General features: G+C 39.1%; 1 protein-coding gene across 1 annotated transcript; it reads left to right on the forward strand.

The window, feature by feature from the left end:
- Positions 1 to 111: 111 nt before the first annotated feature.
- Positions 112 to 9,829, forward strand: DCAF16 (DDB1 and CUL4 associated factor 16). The gene is made up of 2 exons (XM_066278767.1): positions 112 to 266; positions 6,758 to 9,829. The coding sequence occupies exon 2, from the start codon at positions 7,345 to 7,347 to the stop codon at positions 8,017 to 8,019; it is 675 nt and encodes a 224-aa protein (XP_066134864.1). The 5' UTR covers positions 112 to 266; positions 6,758 to 7,344; the 3' UTR covers positions 8,020 to 9,829.
- Positions 9,830 to 20,631: the final 10,802 nt, after the last annotated feature.

Here is a 20,631-nt window from a genome sequence, read left to right on the forward strand (position 1 = left end):
GAGGAAATACCGCGAGACTGCCACGACTGCCTCGGGCGACGAGAGCGGGAAGAGATGGATCCACTCACGTCAAAGCCTGCGGTTTGGGCGCATGCGCGTAAGGTTTCGCCAGCGGTTTTCCGGGTGGGAAGTGGAATTTCTAACGGGAAGGTGGGGAGGCGTCGGCTCGCCCGGAAGTGGCCCCTGCTGAGGGGACGGAGTGGCGTCAGGCCTGTCCTGGTGGTGTGGCGGGCGGGAGGCAAGGACCCAAAAACGATCCTCCTTGGGTGAGAGGAGGGAACCTGCTGAGGGGAACAGCCCTGCTCCGACCGCAGGGGAGCGGGGAGCCGGGGAGGAGGGGCCGGTTAGGAGGGCAGGCGTGCAGGGGAAGGTGGGGGGCCTGGGGACAGATCCGCGGCCTGCTTCCGCCGGGAGGGGGACGCTTTCGGGTCGGCGGAGGAGGCATGCCGAGGGGCGCGGGCGCCGCCGGTCCCGGCCGTGCCGGCCTCCGGGCCTCGGCTGCGGGGCGCGGGGCGGCAGAGGCCTCGGCGGAGAGGGGCAGCGTGCTTAGGGTACGCAGGGACATCGGGGTGCCTTGGAGCGGGAACGAAGTCCTGAAACTGTTTCTTTAGTGGATGCCGTCGGTCCCCAGTGAGCGCCTCCGTCCCCACGGTGACAGAGCCCCGTGCCTCTGTTTCCTATGGAGCCACCTTCCCTCCCAGTCGTAGCGACTTCCCTGGGTTTACTGTTCACTGGTGTGGATCAGCGACGCAGGAAAACGTCTCTGAATGAGTCTACCGTATTGGTTTCGGGTACTAATAGGGAATGATCAAATATGCAGTTCCCTTTTTTCAATCGTTATCGTTTTTGAGGTTTTATTCAAACTGATTTTTTGCCCTGGAACCCTTTGTGCCAGACTTTGCCCTGAACGGTTCATTTCATCTTTACAAACAACCTCTATGAGGTCATTTCTGTCTCCTTTGAAGATGAGGAAACTGAGGCACGGGTTGCTAGTATTCTGTTGCATGACTAATGCCGGACTTTAATCCCCCGTTGTCTCGCTTCTTGTTCCTAACTCCTGAAACATTGTAGGTATTCAAATGGTAAAGTAGTGAAGATGCAAGCAATGGGTTGCCCATAATTTCAAAATTATCAAGATGTCTATTTTCTGAAGACACATTGTAGCTTAATTAGAGCAAAAGTATAGAGGCCCAAGAATGCTTGGAATATGCTGATAGCATTGATAATCTCAGGATAGCTAAAACGTAGAATGCCCCGAAGGGTGTGGTGGAAGAAACCTGCAACGGGCATTAAGTTTTTAAGCAAATATATCCCAAAATGTCATTTCAACATGTTACCAACATACATAATGAGGTTATTTATATTATTTTTACTACGCGGTCTTTGAAATTGGGATTTTACGCTAACCACATCTCATGTTCAGCAGACATATAGGATGAGTGCCCACAGTACTGGACAGTGCGGAACTATTCTTTGAGAACCTCTGTGTATATTTTTTCTTTTTTTTTTTTTAGTGTAAAGTCAACTGGTAAACTAAAAACTAGAACTAATATTTGGAAGCATTTTCTTATTTTGTGGCCTTTAATTGCTCAGCTCTCCTTATGCTTTGGGTGCCTGCTACCTTTGTTATTTTGTTTGTGAAGTTTCTAACAATATCATTTCCTTTACTGTTTTTTTAGTTGGCTGTCTCTGGCCACAAATGAGATGACTTCATACAATTTTGTCAGTTACTGAAGGATGAAGCATCTATCTGGCCACCAGAGGTCAGCCTAACTATATTTTAATTAGTTAGGTTTTTTTAGGATTAATAACTTTTGTTCAGTAATTTTTAAACTATGATATGAAAAAAAATAAATATTTTAAATTGCAAAATTAAATGATAACCATTGCAATGAAAGAAAATATTCACAAACCATATATCCCAAAAGGGATTAATATCCAGAATATATAAGGAACTTACACAACACAATATCCAAAACAACAAAAAAGTGAGCAAGGGACCCAAATATACATTTTTCTAAAGGAGACATATTAATAGCCAACAGGTATATGAGAAGGTGTTCAACATCAGTAATTATCAGGGAAATGCAAGTCAAAACCAGGATAGATAACCCTTCATACCTGTTAGTGTCTTATCATCAAAAAGTCAAAAGAAAACAAATGTTGGCAAGGATGTGGAAAGGAAAATCTTATACATGTTGGGGGGAATGTAAATTTGTACTGCTGTTATAGAAAACAGTATAGAAGTTCCTCAAAAAAATTAAAAGTAGAACTACTATATGTCCCATAATCTCACTTCTAGGTATATAATTCAAAGGAAATAAAGATGCTACATCAAACATATGTCTGTGCTCCCATTTTTATAGCAGCATTTTTCACAGTAACCAATGTGTGGAAATAGCCTAAGTGCCAATCAATGGATGAATGAATAAAGATGTGAGATACAGAATGGAATATGCAGTCTTTTAAAATCCTGCAATTTGTAGCAAAATGAGTTAACCAGGAGAACATTATATTAACTGAAATAAGGCAGCACAGAAAGACAAATGCTGTATATCCCCCTAATAGGTGGAATCTAAAAAAAGTCAAACTCAGTAACAGAGTAGAATGGAAGTTACAAGTTCTGGAGACTTCATGTACAGCGTGGTAACTACAGTTAAACTGTATACTTGAAATTTGCTAAGAATAGATCGCAAGAATTCACACCACCCACAAAAAAGTGATAGATATTAATTAACTCAATTGTAGTAGTGATTTCACAGTGAATACATACATCAAAGCACCACAGCACACATTTTTAAATATACTTTGTCAATTTTATTTCAATAAAGGTAGTAAAAGAAAAAGATGCTATATTGCTAACCACAGTAGTTTCACTGTCTTGCAGCTTACCTATTTCTTGAATTTTGCTTTTAGTACTGTGGGAAAAAAGAACAAATAATGGAAACTTTGGGAATAAATCTCTTCCTGTCCTTGGGATTCTTAATTTAACAAAACTAAAGAATTTGTATGGTAAGGCTGTGTAGTTTCAAAACTACAGAAAAATTTTTTTTCTTTTTTTAGGTGAGAGGAGGGGAGATAGTTAGGCAGACTCCAGCAGGCACCGAATCCATCCAGCAACCCCATCTGGGGCCAATGCTCCAATACCTAGCTATTTTTAGCACCTGAGGCAGATAAGCTCCCAGGGAGCTATCCCCAGTGACGGGGATCATGAGCCAATCAAGCCACTGGCTGTCCTGGATTGTGGAGGGGTATAAAAACAGAAGCAGATGGTCGCTTCCAGGATTCAAGTTTGGGAGGTCCATACACCAGATCCTTTGCTCATTTCTTTTTATTTTTTATTAAATTTAACAGGGTGGCATTGATCAATAAGTTTCAGGTGAACATCTCTATAGCATTTGAACTGTTGATTGTATTGTGGCCCATCACTCATACTCAAATATTTTCTGTCGCCATATAGTTGTCCCTCTTTATGTTCCCTTCCATCCCACTCCCCCTGGAAACCACTTCACTTTTGTCAATGTCCATGAGTCTCAGTTTTATATCCCACCTATGTGTGAAATCATAGTTCTTAGCTTTTCCTTATTTATTTCACTTAGTATAATGTCCTCAAGGTACATCCATGTTGTCATAAATGCTTTGCCCATTTCTTTATTGAGGTTACTACTATTTTGTTGATTTGTAAACTTTATTCTCGATGTCTTTAGTTCAGTCGAGAAATGAGTAAATTTAATGTGATCGAACTCATTGTTTTTGATTGTGTGATTTACCTGGTGAAAGGTATTTATGTAGTGCACTTTTTAGTTAGTATTACTGGTATAGGAGTTAAGAGTGCCTAGGTTCAAATTCTGACTCTCAGTAGATGTGTGACCTTGGGCAGGTAGCTTAAGCCTTGTGTAGATGGGGACAGTAAAAGTTCCTATCTTACAGAGTTTGTAGAAGAATTTAAAACTAATGAATATTTATAGGTATTTAATCTCAGATCCAGGAATTTTGTTGAGCTCTTTTATTAGCTCTGATAGCTTCTATATTAGTCTTTTTTTTTAATAGATGACCATATCATTTGTAAATTAATAGCTTTATGTCTTCCTAGTTCTTGCACCTGTTATTTGTTCTTTTATAACATTGATTAGAACTTTTGGTTCTTTGTCTATCATTTATGGTCATCCTTATCTAATTTCATTTTTTAAGGGAATATATCTAAAGTTTCTCATATGGGGTAGTATTTGCTGAAAGGTTTGGCTGATAACCTGTACCAAGTTGACAAAGTACCTTTCTCTTGCTTGTTTGGGAAGAGTGTTTTCTTTTGTTTTTTAAAGCATAAATAGGTTTATCAGGAACTAACGAAGGTTAAATATCCATAGTTGATAAATTATGTTTTTATTTTTTTGCTTTATTTTATTACTGTGGTGATTTCTATTTAGAAATTTTCTGAGGTTGAGATATTTTTGTTCGCCTGGGATAAGCTCTACCTGATTATAACATATTTTTCTTTTCTTTAATACACTGTGAGTCTAGTTGGGTAATATTTGGAATTTTTGCAAGTGAAATGAGCCTATACTTTTTTTATTTGATTCATACCTAGATTTGGAATTAATATTTTATTATCCTCATTAAAGGCGTTAGTTTATATACATTTTTCTTTTCTCTGAAACAACTTATATAAAATAGGTATGAATTTTCTAGGAATTAGTGGAACTCACTTATAAAACCATAAGGGCCTGTTGTTTTTAATAGGAGGTTGTTAACCTTTTCATTTTCTTTAATACTTACTAGTCTGTTCTATTGAAGTTATCTAGTTCTTCCTGTATGAATGTAGTATTTTATATTATAGAATTTAGCCATTTCATCTAGATTTTCATATTTTAGCATGTATTTGTCACGTTTATTTTTACTCTCTTATTTTTTAATCTTTTTTTGGTAAGTCTCACCAGTTTTGTTTTTTTAATTTATATTTTCAGTAAATTTTTAGTTTTATCAATCTTCTCTACTACTGTTTTATATACTATTTAATTTCTGCCTTTATTATTTTCCTTCCTGCTTATTTTGCTGTTGTTCTTTTTCATTATCTTGAATTGAATTCTTGTGGATATTCAGAATTCCTCATTTTCTCATCAGTGTATTCAAAGCTATAAATTTCTTTAGGTACTGGTATGGCTGTGTCCCACAAATTATGCCCTGTGGGTGCTTTATCTTATTCAGTTTTAATATTTCTTAATATCCTTTATAATTTCCATTTTAACCCATGAATTATTTACACCCCAGCACAGGATTACTTTTAACTAATGTTTAAGGTCTACTTTTATTGCATTGTCGTCACAGAATCTAATCTGAATAAAATGACTTTTTGGAATCTAGTTATATTTTATAACCTACTACATGATCTATTTGTGTGTGCACTCAAATATCTATTGTTTGGTATAGTGTTCTGTTTACTTACATAATACCCAAAGTATATAATGTTTTAACTGTTTTTCATGCCTTTTGCTTCCCTGCTTATATTTCCTGCCCTCAGTTTTATCAGTTGTTACTTGAGGAATTCTGAGTATCTGTTTTCATGTGCATTTATGATCAGTACAGAAGGTCCTCTGATAATGTCCTTTCATTCAACATCACTTTGTTATGTTGATGAGATGCCACAGAATCTAACTGCTGTTTATATCAACTAGCCTATGATAACATCATTTTGTTTAAAGTTGCAGACCCTATTAGCAACAATAGTGAGGATTTAACTGTATATCACTTTATTCAGTTCCTTTTACCAGCATTATCATCCATCTTTATCACTTATAATGTTTTATTTAAAAATTCTTCTGTTATATATTAAAATTACTGTCTTAGCTTTATTTTGGTCTACAGTTGCCTGATATATCCTTTTTCATCATTTTGTTTTTGACCTTTCTGTGTCTTTTTACTTTAAAATGACTTTTGTTAGCATATTATTAAATCTTAATTTTGTTCTTTTAATCTAATATGGATATCTGCTTTTAATTGTGAATGTAACTTGTTTACATTCAGTGTAATTTCTGCTGTACAAAGGTTTATACCTGTAACATATGGTCATATGGCCACAACCTCTAGGGTCACAGGAAGAGTCCTAATATCTAGCAGTTCTACAAGCAAGATAGGTCTCTTAAACCTAATTCCACCAAGTGCATCTAAAAGTAAAAAGATATACAGTGGTACCTTGAGATACAAACAGACCAACATAGGAATTTTTTAAGATACGAGCTGCGACTAGGTTCATATTTTTGTTTGAGATCCAAGCAAAATTCCGAGATACGAGTCGTGATTCCAGAAGCTGCCGCTAGTTGGCGCGTTGGTGCACGGGTCCAGTATCGGCAGTTTGATATAGGAGTTGACTGACTTATGAGCTCAGTTACAGAACGAATTAAATTCGTATCTCAAGGTACCACTGTATATAAAAGAGTTTTTATGGTTCTCTATTTGGAGTGTGGGACATAAGTGACTTGCTTTAGTGGAAGTAATTTTCTGGGGTAGAACTGCATATTTAAAACAAATTGGCCCAGATATGTACCAACAAGAGATTAAAATGGCTATAGATTCTATTTCCCAATTTTGTGATTTTAGAAATCACAGTCTGAAAATCTGCCTGAGCCTCTGATAGTGAAATGGGAAAGCCAGGAAGGCTTCCTGTTCAGTATGCATGTTTTTGGATACTGATAGTTAGATGGACAGTTAAGTTACCTAGTGCTTTCAGGCTTTAATATCATGTATCTAGTCTTCTCATTCACAGGTTAAGGCTACCTTTCCAGACAGTTCGACAGCTAAGTCACCAGTTTCCAAGGGCATTTGCACCACCTATGGAAAACATCGAATCCTTGTGCACCAGATGTCCGTGACGACTCATTCCACCATCTTCCCTACACAAAATTGGCTACACCAGCAGTCTATGAAGGCAACCACCGAGTTTCTTTTTGTTACCGAGTAGATATCTTATCCCTGACAACAAAACAGAAGACACAAGTGTCTCTTCACAGTATCACAACTTGTTGAGACCACGCTAAGAAAATCAGCTTGCCTAGATGCGGACCCCTTCTCCTTGGGTAGCCAGGCTTTAAAGAGGAGACTGACCTGTGCCACTGGTAAGTGACTAACACTTTTACACACTGAACTGGTCCTGAGAACTGAAATGTCTTCTTTGTAAATGAAGAATATACAACATAATCTCGAAGAACTACACAGTGGTGCAAGCCAGAGGCATACTTTGTGTGTAACGGACTCTGAAACAGGCAAGTTAATCTTGTTGAAAGGAGTTTTCACCTTTTGTTTCTATTTGCCAGTGTTAGTCAGTGTTTTGCTGGCTTAAACTGTTACCTTTTTATGGTGCCTCTCCTGTTCGTTTTAATGGGTCCCAGAAATCCTTCTCCTGACCCCTTATCAGAATCAGAAAGTGAGGAGGAAGAAAGCACCAACTACATAAATGAGAGTTCTGGGGAAGAGTGGGATTCCTCTGAAGAAGAGGACCCTGTGGTGCCCAACCTGACACCTCTTGAGAGTCTTGCCTGGCAGGTTAAGAGCCTTTTAAAGTATTCAACAACTTGGAAACCTTTGAATCCTAACTCCTGGTTGTATCATGCTAAACTCTTAGATCCAAGCACACCAGTCCACATACTTCGAGAGATAGGTCTAAGACTCTCCCATTGCTCCCACTGTGTCCCCAGACTGGAACCAATTCCGGAATGGCCGCCACTGGCTTCCTGTGGAGTCCCACCTTTTCAAAAGCCCCTGACAAGCCCCAGCCGGCTCTCTAGAGACCATGCCACTCTGAATGGAGCGCTGCAGTTTGCCACCAAACAGTTAAGCCGAACCTTGAGTAGAGCCACCCCCATACCTGAATACCTAAAACAGATCCCCAACTCCTGCGTTTCTGGCTGCTGCTGCGGCTGGCTGACTAAGACAGTGAAGGAGACCACCTGCACTGAGCCCATCAACACCACTTACTCGTACACTGACTTTCAGAAGGCAGTGAGCAAACTCCTGACCGCGTCGCTCTGAAGCTCCGCCGTGGGTTCTGGCAGCTCTCGTGCTGCCAGTGGGAAAGGAGTAGCGTTCCACTGCCCAGAGCTGAGAAGGGAGTGTCCCTCGCCTGCAACCAAACTGCCCTGTCCCGACAAGCCGAACTACACCGAGTATTGACTGTCCGTCCAAGAGGCCCATACCTGAACTGCAGAAATGCATTGTGAGCGTTCCCTTTGATAGACCCTGTGGATAAAATGAGAACTGCAGTGGAGAATTAGTGAACAGGGACCATATTACAAAAAATAAATTGACAATTCTCCACACTTAGTTCTCCCCTCAACTTACTTTGCCTACCTGAATGGACTCTAACTAGGTATCTAATATTAATGGGAAGGAAGAGTTAGGTGCTAACCCTTTTGTTACCCAACTTTCACAACAGCTACTGTGGAAAGTGGGAAGTTAGCCACTCCCAATAACATGTTCCTGAGCAGTCTTCTCTGACATCCATTTGTAGGGAGGTAGTTGAATGAAGTTGAATAACTAGACAAAAGAAGCTGGTGGGAATATGCTACATTTCTCAGCTTTTATGTGGATAGGTCACATATGGCATGCTTTAGAGGTTCCTATTTGGGGGAGAGGAAGTACAGTTTCAAACCTAGCCTACCTACTCCAGACCTATTAAAGTACCTGCACTTACAGCATAAACATTTGATAGGTTCCCACCAGGCTGTCTAATTAAAAAGATCATACCTGTGGATTAAATAGACACCTGTTCTATAGGGAATATATTTTCTGTATCTGGCACCCAGACTTTAGTCAAGAGGAAATTAAACACATTCTGAAAGACCAAAGGGAAAGGATTATTAAGAGAGCATTTATGTTTTCGATCCTAACTGCTAGTGGATTAAAGTATTTCAGTCTGTACGTTTCTTAGAGCAGTACTTAATGCACTTTCCCCACCCATTGCAGACTTTCTAGGACCGCTTCGAACTTAATACAGAAAAGTCTCAGCCTAATACAATCTGAAGTTCAAGAGTTTTTAGTATTGTTTTTCTACGTAGATTAGTTTTAGATGTGTCTCAACAAGGAAATGTATGTACTCTTGTAAATGAGTCTTGCTATGTTTATTTAGATGAGTCAAAATGTAGACGTCAGCATAAATAAAATGCATGAGACTGTTAGATCTTTTTACACACCTACAATAAAGAGTGAAACCTATGTATGATCCTGGCTGACTGAGCATCTAACAGATTCAGAAAATACATTGTTAAAGATATATACCCCCTTATTTTAGTTTTGCTTTTTACTATTCTCCATCACTTAGTGCTGTCTACAATGTGGCATCAAAAGATTAAAGTATTAATGGAATCACAAATCCTATAAATGTGTAGTAACTTTTAAGGAGAGAGAAGAATATGTATAACCCAATGAGTATTACTTCTGAGCCTTAGTTGTTTTAAGGAAATAAAGGAGGGATTGTAGTAGGTAGAAAAAATATTTGTTAGTGAGAAATTACTGAACTGAAATCTTATCATACTGTTAGTGTAACTGAATGTATCAGAAACTGTTCCCATGTAGATGTTTTCTGTGAAACTCTTTTAAAATGTTATAACCTGTTTTTTTTTAAGAGGGAGGTGGGAAAGATAGGGAGATCTAAAAATTAAAATATGTTGATGTTTATGTAACCATAGTTTTTTCCTTTTTCTCTGGATGTTTGTGTATGTCTTTGTGTGTACATGTGTGTGTGTATGTGTGTGTAAAAATGCCTTGCTCATAAACACATTATTGCTATTCCTAAAGGAAGCCTTTCCCCAGCTTTGCGGCTGAATAAACCAACAGCTTTGTACATGCAGAACAGAGTATGGTCATTTATTCTCAACAAATGAAATAGATCCCTCTTTGCTTAAGACATATTCAACATTCACGAAGTGCTGAATAAAGTCAATAGATACAGTACTATATCTTCGCAGTCTCTCTGATAGGAGATGACTTGGTAACTCTAGAAATGAAACATACTTGAAGGAGATAATGTGAGATGTTGTCAAGACCCGGATTTGAATGCATTTGTTTACATATTAAGTAATTACAATTGCACAAAAGGATAGGCCCCTGAATAAGCCTTACGTCTTAACTTCTTTCTGTGTGCCATGGATGTGGGATTAGGGCTGAATTGACCATTTTCATACCCCTTGTGGGCCTTTAGCTAAATGCAGTCACCATAATTAGGATAAAGAAGGGCACATTTATTTTCTATATAAATATTTATCAAAGGACTGAGGAAACAGGATTTCTAAAGCAGTGGACATTAATGTTGTTTAAAGGTATTCTCTCAGTACAGATAGGCAGCCTTTTTGTTGAAGCTGTTCATATACCTTGAGCCCAGAAGATCAGGCCTGTATTTTAAACACATCAGCTTTCTAAGAAAGAAAAAAATACATTACAGAAAGAGGACAGAGCCCCTATCACAACTATCCACCTGAAAAAAACTGCTCTAATGAAAACTTTTTTTTTTCTGAAGTTGGAAATGGGGAGGCAGTCAGACAGACTCCCGCATGTGCCCAACCGGGATCCACCTGGCATGCCCACCAGGGGGCGATGCTCTGCCGCAATCAGAGCCATTCCAGTGCCTGAGGCAGAGGCCACAGAGCCATCCTCAGCACCCGGGCCAACTTTGCTCCAATGGAGCCTCAGCTGCGGGAGAGGAAGAGAGAGACAGAGAGGAATGAGAGGGAGAAGGGTGGAGAAGCAGATGGGTGCTTCTCCTGTGTGCCCTGGCTAGGAATCGAACCCAGGACTCCCACACGCCAGGCTGTCGCTCTACCACTGAATGAGAACTGTTTTGATATTAGAATAGATTGTTAGAGCAGTTAGGGACCTTAGAAGTCACTTGGGTTTTTTCTTACTGATGCATAAATACTCTTACAAACAACTTCAAGTGATTTTCTAATTTTGGCTTCAGTGTTAGAGAACTCAGTATCTTTGGAGCAGCACATTAGTTCTAAGTATCTTGTATTAGAAATTTAATCATTCATCTAATACCGTTAGGGAATGCCTACTCTAATCCAGATACTGGGATTGCAAAATTAAATAAAATACTCTATATGTAAGAAATTAGTTTTAAAATATTTTGAACCAGGATAAATTATCCCAAAGCATTTGGCCATTGATGCCATTTCTGCTTTCTAGTCATATTAAATAAGCTTAATCCTTATATTGGGCCTTAAATATTTAAAGTGGGTAGCCATCCTAATGTCATGTGAATTCATAGAAGAAGGACTCTGCAACAAGCAGCCCTACAAAGGGAAGTCGGCTAAGGGTATAGATAAAACAGGTATTGTGCTCCTAGGGCTAAGTTATATATGCTGAGTTCACAGGAGATGGCATACAGGGACCAGGGACAGAAACATTTTGCTCAAATGGCTGGGGAATTTCTGACTTCATGACACAACTTTGTACAAACTACTGGCCTAGGAGTCTGCCAAGAGCCATCCCACTGGACTGAGGGAAATTGAGAGAGCTATACCTGATGACCCAAACAAACTGCTAGCTATTCTGTGTCAACTTGGTGTTATCAAAAGGAGAACTGGTATGTCTTTGCCAATTTTAAACAGTTTAGTTAATGGCTTTATGGATGAGTCTGAACATTGTATACAATCATCTATGCTCTTCCTTTCCAGTTGGTGGCAGCTGTGAGTTTATATAAAAGTTTTGGAAGTGGAACCAAAAAAATGGAAAGAAAAAGGTTCCACAATGACCTGTCGCTCTGATCAGACAGTAGCTAGCTACCCAGCTTCACTAAGCTGTGAGACCTCTGACTTTTCATAAACTCTTTTCAGTGAGGTATGGGAAAGATGCCTGATTTTAGAATAAAATGGTGTGACAGGCAGACTCCCAGAATTGTTGCTTTTAAATAGCGTAGAGTCAGCTGTTAAAATGTTAGCAACAGTTCAAGGTTTGATTGTAAAACAGTAAGTTGACTGGCATTTGGACAATATATTTGAGACAGCACAGATAAACCCAACACATGACATGAAAATCCCTGAGATCATTTGGAATGTGATGCCCTGTTTCCTGGAGTAGGACATAATCAGGAATCAGGAGACCCTGATCTGATCAGCCAAACAAGATGAAATAGTTTCTAGTATATGTACGTAGAAACCAAATTAGATTTCAACAGAAACCAGATGTGAGAGTCTTAGAATAAATGTTGCAGTTTGTAAATTAAGGAGCTGGCAATGTCTTCTTATTTGGGGGAAATTATGTTTAGGTTGACTGCTCAGCTCTTGCTTACTGTTATCTTTGCACCTACGGTGTCAGCTCTGGCACCTGACGCTCCAGTATACCCACTAGTGTTTTACAGCACGTGAGTTAGGCAGTGGTCCAGTAGCAGCGACAGCTGGAACAGCCCAAGGGTGTGGCCACCAAAAAATACCTTGGATTGGTATTATGATTGCACCCTGAGCAACCAGAATGACTTGGTAAGGTAGCAGAGTTCTGATGACACAATTAACAGCTAACCATGACCCAGAGACACTAAATTCCTATATTCATTGGAAACATTAATGTTGGCCACAGCCTATGCATTCTGTGGGGACCTACCACAAAGCAGGTTATATGGTGTTGGCCCCTGCCTATCAGCCTAGTAGTAACGTAGGATTCCCAGTGGCTTGAATGCTTTGGTCCAGATCCCAATTTCCTTCTTTAAAACCACTTTTTTATGTTGGTCACTTTCTACTTATGACACATGGTTTCTTTAAATGTGTTGAGGTGCCAGATTAGCAAATAAAAATGCAAGACACACAAATTTCAATTTCAGGTAAATAATGAAATGTGGAAATCCTTATACAAAAATAATTTATTATTTTTTTGAAATTAAGATTAACTGGAATCCTGTGTTTTATCTGGTAGCCCCAAAAATGTGTTGGTAGCATTGATTCAGCTTGGGTTGTGGTCATGTAGTTCCCAGGGAACAGTATGGTTCTTCCTGTTATGTGGTGTTTTCTTACCTCCAGATACTTGATTGGGGTGGAGGGTAGGCTAACAAACGGTTGACACCGGGTTAGAACATTGCAGAAGTGTAGAAAGAAGACCAGTTGCAGATGTGCAACTTTTTATGAAAGACACATTGATTTAGGCTAAAATAATCACAACCATTAAAGCATTTCCAGGAATTTTTGTAATTTTTAAAATGCTGCCTCAATAATAGGTAGATTGGGTTAACTGTTTCCTTGTTTGTGTTTTAAGCAGTTGCTTTTTCATTATTCTTTGCCATGAAGGGGAACATTAAGTGTATGACCTTTTTAAAGTTTAAACACCTGATAAGTAGCGCAGTTCCGGCAGCTATTCTTCATTGAAGGAAACGTCCACAAATGTAGAACCCCTGCCCTTTCCTCCCAGAACTCCCAAAGGCGAGGATTTGAAGCACAAGGTGCCCAGGAGGTGAGGGTGAGGAACAAAGCTGGAGACAAGGGGATTCCTTGCAAGTTTATTTGTGCCCTTCTTTTATGGCCAGGTGACTATCCCTCTTTCTAGTCGAAGACTGGAGGCTCAGTTTCTGGAGAAATTGAACCAAAGTCCCCGTTAGAACTGGGACCTGGGGGAGAGTGGTCGTGCGGTGCAGTGCGGTGTGGTGCTGTGCTGAAGGCAGGGAGATGGAGAGAATGTCAGTATTCCGAACATGAGCCATCGTCCCTTTTGTCCACCCAGCAGCTTAATCTGGCAGCCAGGTTTATACCCGATCCTGTCCTCCCCATCCAGAAAAATGAGCGATTTAAAAAGCCCCTGGCCACTTGCTTATTTGTTACAGTAAAACCCAGAACCCACAAGCCCTGCTCTTTTATACATGGCTCTCAGTCACTGGAACTCAACATAAACCGGAAGCCAGGAATCATTAGACACTTGGGGGTACCTTCAACAATGAGAGATGAATACCAAAACAGAAGAGCCCGGGGGAAAAAACCTGGAAATAATTCAGGGAACATAAAACTCCCAAAGAAGCTGTAATAGTCTCAGAAACAGGCGATTATATGGCATCCATGAAATAACAGGATGTTATTAAAAAAATAATAAGAAGAAAATAAGAGAATTGGAAAAATAGGAGAGCCACAATTTAAACATTCAATAGAAGATAAGCTGAAGAAATTTCAGAAAGTAGAACAAAAAGATATGGAAAATAGGAAAGAACAAAAAGGAAAATTGGAACATCAAAATGGATGCATATTTGATTAATAAGAGCCTCAAAATGAGAAAACGGAAAAAGGAAATAAAATTAAAGAATATTTCCCAAAAATGTAGGATGTGAGTAAATTAAAAGGATCTACTGAGTACCCAGCACAGTGAAGTAAAAAACACAAAAGCACATCATGATATTTCAGGATACCAGGGTTCAAGATCCTAAATGTTTTCAAAGGGAGATAACAAGGTTCACATAGAAGGATGTTTTTAAAATGGCATTTAGATTTCTTGGTAACAACACTGGATGTTGGAAGACTATGAAAGCAAGACTTTGAAGTTTAAGAGGAAAAGTTAATTCTACTTTAGAATGCTGTATCCAGACCATTCAACCAAGTGTGGGGCTAAAATAAAGGTTAGACATAACATGGTATCAAATTTTACCTTACCATGTACCCTTTCTTAGGAGGCTACTGGAGGATGTGCTTCACCCAAACAAAGGCGTAATCTAAGTGAGAAGGCGTGGGATCCTGAACACATAAGATCTCACAAAGGAATGCAATGAAGGGAAGTCCCAGGATGACTACTGTGTCAAGTAAGTAGGCTGGCGGTTTCAGGAAGTAGGTCTGCAGGAAACTTGGAACGAAGTGAGTACCTGGAAAATATAGAAAAGAGTGGGACAGATGTTGGGAAATGAGGGGAAAAGAAGAAGATAATTAAACGGGAAACTAGGTTCATGATAAAACAAGACAATTAGAAGTATGCCAGATACGTGTTTTTTGGATGAGTGTCACTATGTCACAAAAGTAAATTTAAAATTTTATTTTTTAAATGTAATTATTATCATTTTAACAGATTTTGTAGTCACAGTAAAATAGAGCCCCGCTGTAGTATTGTCAGCATTTTGATCCTTCAGGCATCATACTTCACAATTGGAATAGGTGCTCCCCACCAATAAGATGTGCACTGCAGAAAAACTTTTCAGAAAATATTCAGTAATTTGTTCTGTAAAAGAAGCTGTGTCCATTGCTTAGTCAGATTTTAAAAACTTGTATTTATAGAAGTTATGCATAATCTACAGCAGTAATTTCAACAGGCTTTTATTTCAGTTTTAGCCTTTATAGGCTCAAAAGCATAATGAATCATGTGCTTCTTTAAAAATAATAGTTTGAAAATATCATAGTTTTTCTTCTTCCATATTGTTTTTGCTATCAAGATATACAGTGTGTCCGTAAAGTCATGGTGCACTTTTGACTGGTCACAGGAAAGCAACAACAAGACAATAGAAATGTGAAATTTGCACCAAATAAAAGGAAAACTCTCCCAATTTCATACCTATTCAGTGCAGTTCGATGAGGGCTCACGCACAAATTTTTTTAGGGCTCCTTAGGTAGCTATCCTGTATAGCCTCTACAGACTTGTCACTGACTGATGGCCTACCAGAACGGGGTTTCTCCACCAAACTGCTGGTTTCCTTCAACTGCTTATCCCACCGAGTAATGTTATTCCTATGTGGTGGCGCTTTGTTATAAATGCGCTGATATTAACGTTACACTTTGGTCACTGATTTGAATTTAGTGAGCCACAGAACACACTGAACTTTCCTCTGTACCGTCCACATCTCAACTGGCATGGCCGTGAGCTGCTCCGCTGTATACACAGTGTTACGTCATCATCTGCACATGCACACATGCTGCCACATCATCCTACAGAAACTGGGAGGGTTTTCCTTTTACTTGGTGCAGATTTCACATTTCTATCTCCTTTTGCTGCTTTCCTATGACCGGTCAAAAGTGCACCATGACTTTACGGACACACTATAGTTGTATCCAGTGATAGCACCATAATATATTCCTATATCATGCTTTAGATTTTTTTTCCCCTATAAGTTATGGTTGAGGTTTTTTCTATACTTTGTTTATATTACTATACATAGTCTCAGAATAGATTTTGATTTAATTGCAAATGATTGTATGGTAATGTGTTTTTTCTTTGTCATCAAATCCATTGAGTAAACCATGCCAGACTAATTCGCGCATCTGCCTTTTTATTTTGTATAAGTAAGGGATGGCATACGCACAGTGAAATACATATATAAAGTGTACTCATCTTAAGTGTACTTGGTGATTTTTCACATATGTATACACTCATATCAAAAAAAATTTTGACTTTCTAGCACCCTTTCCCAGTCTATATCTCTCCCAGAAATATCCACTCTTCTAAGTATCAATCAGTTTTTCTTGTTCTTAACTTCATGCAAATGGGAGCGTGTATTGTTTTATGCTTGGCTTCTTTCATCAACGTAATATATGTGATTCACCCAGGTGTTTGCATGTATCAGTGGTCCAGTTCTTTTATCGCTGTAGACTGTCCCGTTGTGTGAGTATGCTGCAATTCATCCACCTGTCGATGGCATTTTAGTTCTTTCCAACTTTTGGCTATTACACATACAGCTACCATAAGTATTCTCATCCCTGTGTTTTGGTGAGTATGTGCACTCATTCCTCTGGGTGTAATACCAGGAGTGAAATTGCTGTGTCATAGGGTAGGTGATAAAGCAAAAAGACAAAGAGGGAACTAATGAGACGTGTTTGCTCTGTGAAAGCAATTCTCAAGGTGGGGTCTGGTACCATCCACAGGGGCAGCACTGAAGTGATTGTTCAAAATGCCTTACCCAGCCCTGGCCGGGTAGCTCAGTTGGTCAGAGCATCTCCCCAGTACACCAAGGTTATGGGTCAGAACCCCAGTCAGGGCACATACAAGAATCAATCAGTGGATGCATAAATAAGTGGAAAACTCTCTCTCCCCCCCCACCCCTTCCTCTCTCTCTCTAAAATCAATAGGTAAAAAAGTTCTTAATGCCTTACCCAGACAAACTACATCAAAATTTCTGATGTGGGGAGTCATAAATATTTATTTTTAACAAGCTCCATATAATTTTTATGTTTACCAAAATTTGAGAAGTTCTAGCTCCATGTCAAGATTTTGGACAATACTTAGATTTGTCTTGCAGAGATTCCATAAATGATTTTAAATTAAAAAACAATAATAAAAATTGGTAGTGGTCAGTTCCAGAAATGGAAATTGAGAAATGGCTTTGCTGAAATATTCAGCCACACATAAGTCGTTCATATTAGCAATACTTAATTTACCAATACTTAATTCAGTTAAAAACGTTCGTGGCTTCCACTGAGTACAGAGCAATCCACTGCTTTGGAATAAACAATTTAAAACATTAGTTCCATTCCTTTTTTTAAGTGTTAGAGAGTTCTATTGTTTAATTACCTTTGAACTCTAGAAAAAGACCAGCAAGGCCACAGTAATGAGCTGCCAGATTCGCTCCCTGCCTGTTAAATGTTTCAAGTATTGGAAAGCCTACTTGTGCCATTGGCTGCTCTTAACCCGTGTACTCACTCTTTTACCCTGTGTTTCACAACTTTGTCACCACTTACAATTTTAGGTAGGAATATGGAAAAAAAAAATTCGAGTTCCTAGACTGACATTGCCCCCAAACTATTCCCCAAACAATTTGTGGAGCTCGTGGTGATCATATTGATGTTTACTATAATCTGGCTATAATTTTGCCACAATACATTTTATTCCAAAATGTCATGTTCCATGGTGGTCTGTCGATGTGCTGTAATCTAAGTGCAGATGTTGACATGTTTTGTTTTTATTTTCCTTCTGTGGGGATGAGGGGGAAGGCCTGATACCAGGCCACCTTAAAGAAACCCTGGTACTGATTCACCTGTGTTAGCATACAATAAAACATAGTGCCAACTTAAGCTGTGTGTTCATCTCTTAAATTGTCTACTCAAGACAGAGAGGTGTTTAACAGGAAACTGTAGCTTTCAAAAATAAAATGATACAGGTGTTTCACAGAAATGCAAAGCCACAAGAGCATATTTTAGGGGCATGCAAATTAGTCTGAAAGATGAGCAGGAATGAGTCAGGCAGACGAGAGAAAACAGCCTTCTAGGGGGAAGGGGGAAGTGAAATTCTCAAGACCCTGCGCTTGTTTTTATATGAGCAGTAGAAGTATAGTAGTAGTGACAACAGCAATAACAGACTTACTTGTGCTACTTAACTGATTAGGGAAAAAAATTACTAAGCAAAGTAAAAAAGATGACCTTAGCAAATTTCTATTAAATAAATCACCTAAGGCAGCACTTAGACTGTCAGTGGGGTAACCATGAATTATTCAGTACCTGTTGGGACAACTGCTTAGCCATCTGGAAAAACTTAACTCTGGACACCAGCCTTACTTCAGATATTAATATAAATCCCAACTAGATAAAAAAATGTAAACATTTTTTTTTAGTGAAACCATAAAAGTGCTAGGAGAAACTAATCTTGGATGGGGAAGGCCTTTCTAAGCATGATGCAAAAGCCAGAAGATATAAGAGAAAAATATCAATACACAGATTTGTCTATGTAAAAATTCAAAATATTTATAGAACATAAGAAAGCTAAAATAAATCACTAACTAGGGGGAGATGTTTGCTTGTATATTATAGGCAAAGTGCTAAAAAGTCCCCACCAAGAGAGATCTTGGAGTAAGTGTTAAAATAGAAAAATATCTGCTTATCTGGAGTCACACAGACAACCTTGTTCGGGATGAGAAGGAACAAGGAAATAAGTATGGACCCAGAGTTGGCTTGCCACGTGGAGATTTTCTGCCTGGATATACTGCATTTCTGCTCAAGCTACACATTTGTAGGGACACAAAATTATCTAAGTTACAGCTCGCTGACCTGGCACCCTGGGCAGGAGCAGCACCATCTTGGGCCTAGAACATTATTTCAGCAGAAGGAAGAAAGGCAGGCAAAAGCAATATACAAAAGGTTTAATAACAACAACTGATCACTTGCTTTGGGGTAAGGTGTTCCCACAGCCTACTAGTAAAGAGATGGTGGAGGGGGAAACATTTGAAGATCAATAGTGGCTAGTTTGGGCCAAGGATATCGGAAAACATGCATTTTTGTGCACTATTAATGAGTGTAAATTGGAATAACTTCGGAGAACAGTATAGCAAAATAATACCAACATTTCAAATTTGCTTACTCTTTGAAACTGGTTTATTCTAGGATTTATTCCTATGGAAATATTTGCACATCTGTGCAAAGATCCACTTATGATGCTATGTAGAAAGTTGTTTTGCTGCAATGATAACCTCCAAGTACACTCTGTCAAGCAGGCTACCCTAGATGTCATTGACAGGAAACTACATCCCAAATTAAGCTGCTCACGTCACTTGGTTTATTGAATCACTCTTAAATAGAAGTCAGTTGGAACCTTGACCAGACAGCTCAGTTGGTTAGAGCATCATCCGGAAGTGCAGAGGTTGCCGGTTCAGTCCCAGTCAGGGTGCATACAGAACAGATCAATGTTCCTGTCACTCTCTCTCTCTTTCTCAAGCCAATAAATTAAAAATAAAATAAAAAAAAGACATCAGAAAGTATAGTGAAAGTTAAGACATTTAAGATAGGGTTTCAGGGCCTGACCAGGCAGTGGCGCAGTGGATAGAGTATCGGACTGGGATGCAGAGGACCCAGGTTTGAAACCCCGAGATGGCCGACTTCAGCACAGGCTCATCAGCTTGAGCGCGGGGTCACTCGGTCTGCTGAGCCCCCAGGTCAAGGCACATATGAGAGAGCAATCAATGAACAAATAAGAAGCTGCAACAAAGAATTAATGCTTCTCATCTCTCCCTGTCTGTCTGTCCCTATCTGTTCCTCTCTCTGTCTCTGTCACAAAAAGAAAAGACAGAGTGTCAGGGAGGTGAAAGGGCCACGTTACCTGCATCCTGTGTTATGCAGTGTTCTTATGCATTCTGCTGCACCAGTCTATGCTTCTGATAGTGTGGTTATGAGAACCACAGCAAATTGAAGAGGGGTGCTGAACAAATGGAGGATGCTTCGAGTCAATACATGCTTGTTCTGTTGGAAATGTGCAGGAGCAAGTATGCCTGGTTAGTGGCCTGCTGAGAGCATGTTTTCTTCTGTTCCTGGGCGGCACACATACATGGAGCCAGAACGGGTGTCAACCATGAATGGCATTTTAGTGACAATGTAGCTGTCGGCCTGAAGGTGGCATCATAATTTTGACCTTACAATTTGTTTTTTACATCTTTTTCTGTTAGTAGCACTCTTGTTTGTTCCATCATTTTTACATAAATTCCATTCTATCTTTATCATGTGTGACATCTTAAGAATTCTTTCTCACATTGAGTTTCACATCTTTTTTGTTTTTCCTGTTGTCTAAAATAATTGAATATTCTCATAATACAGCAAACATAAATTATAAACATATATATAAAACACTTTGCTTAAAATATAAAATAATAAAAGAATTGTTCAATAGGGGTAGGATAAATATGTTATTGTTATATATAATAGAATGCTGGCTGTTAAAAATGGGAATGATCTTTATTGGCAAAAGAAAAAATGTCCATTTTAGATTGAATGAATAGGGTTA

The sequence above is a fragment of the Saccopteryx bilineata genome, chromosome 5, assembly GCF_036850765.1.
Source record: "Saccopteryx bilineata isolate mSacBil1 chromosome 5, mSacBil1_pri_phased_curated, whole genome shotgun sequence".
Classification (NCBI taxonomy): domain Eukaryota; kingdom Metazoa; phylum Chordata; class Mammalia; order Chiroptera; family Emballonuridae; genus Saccopteryx; species Saccopteryx bilineata.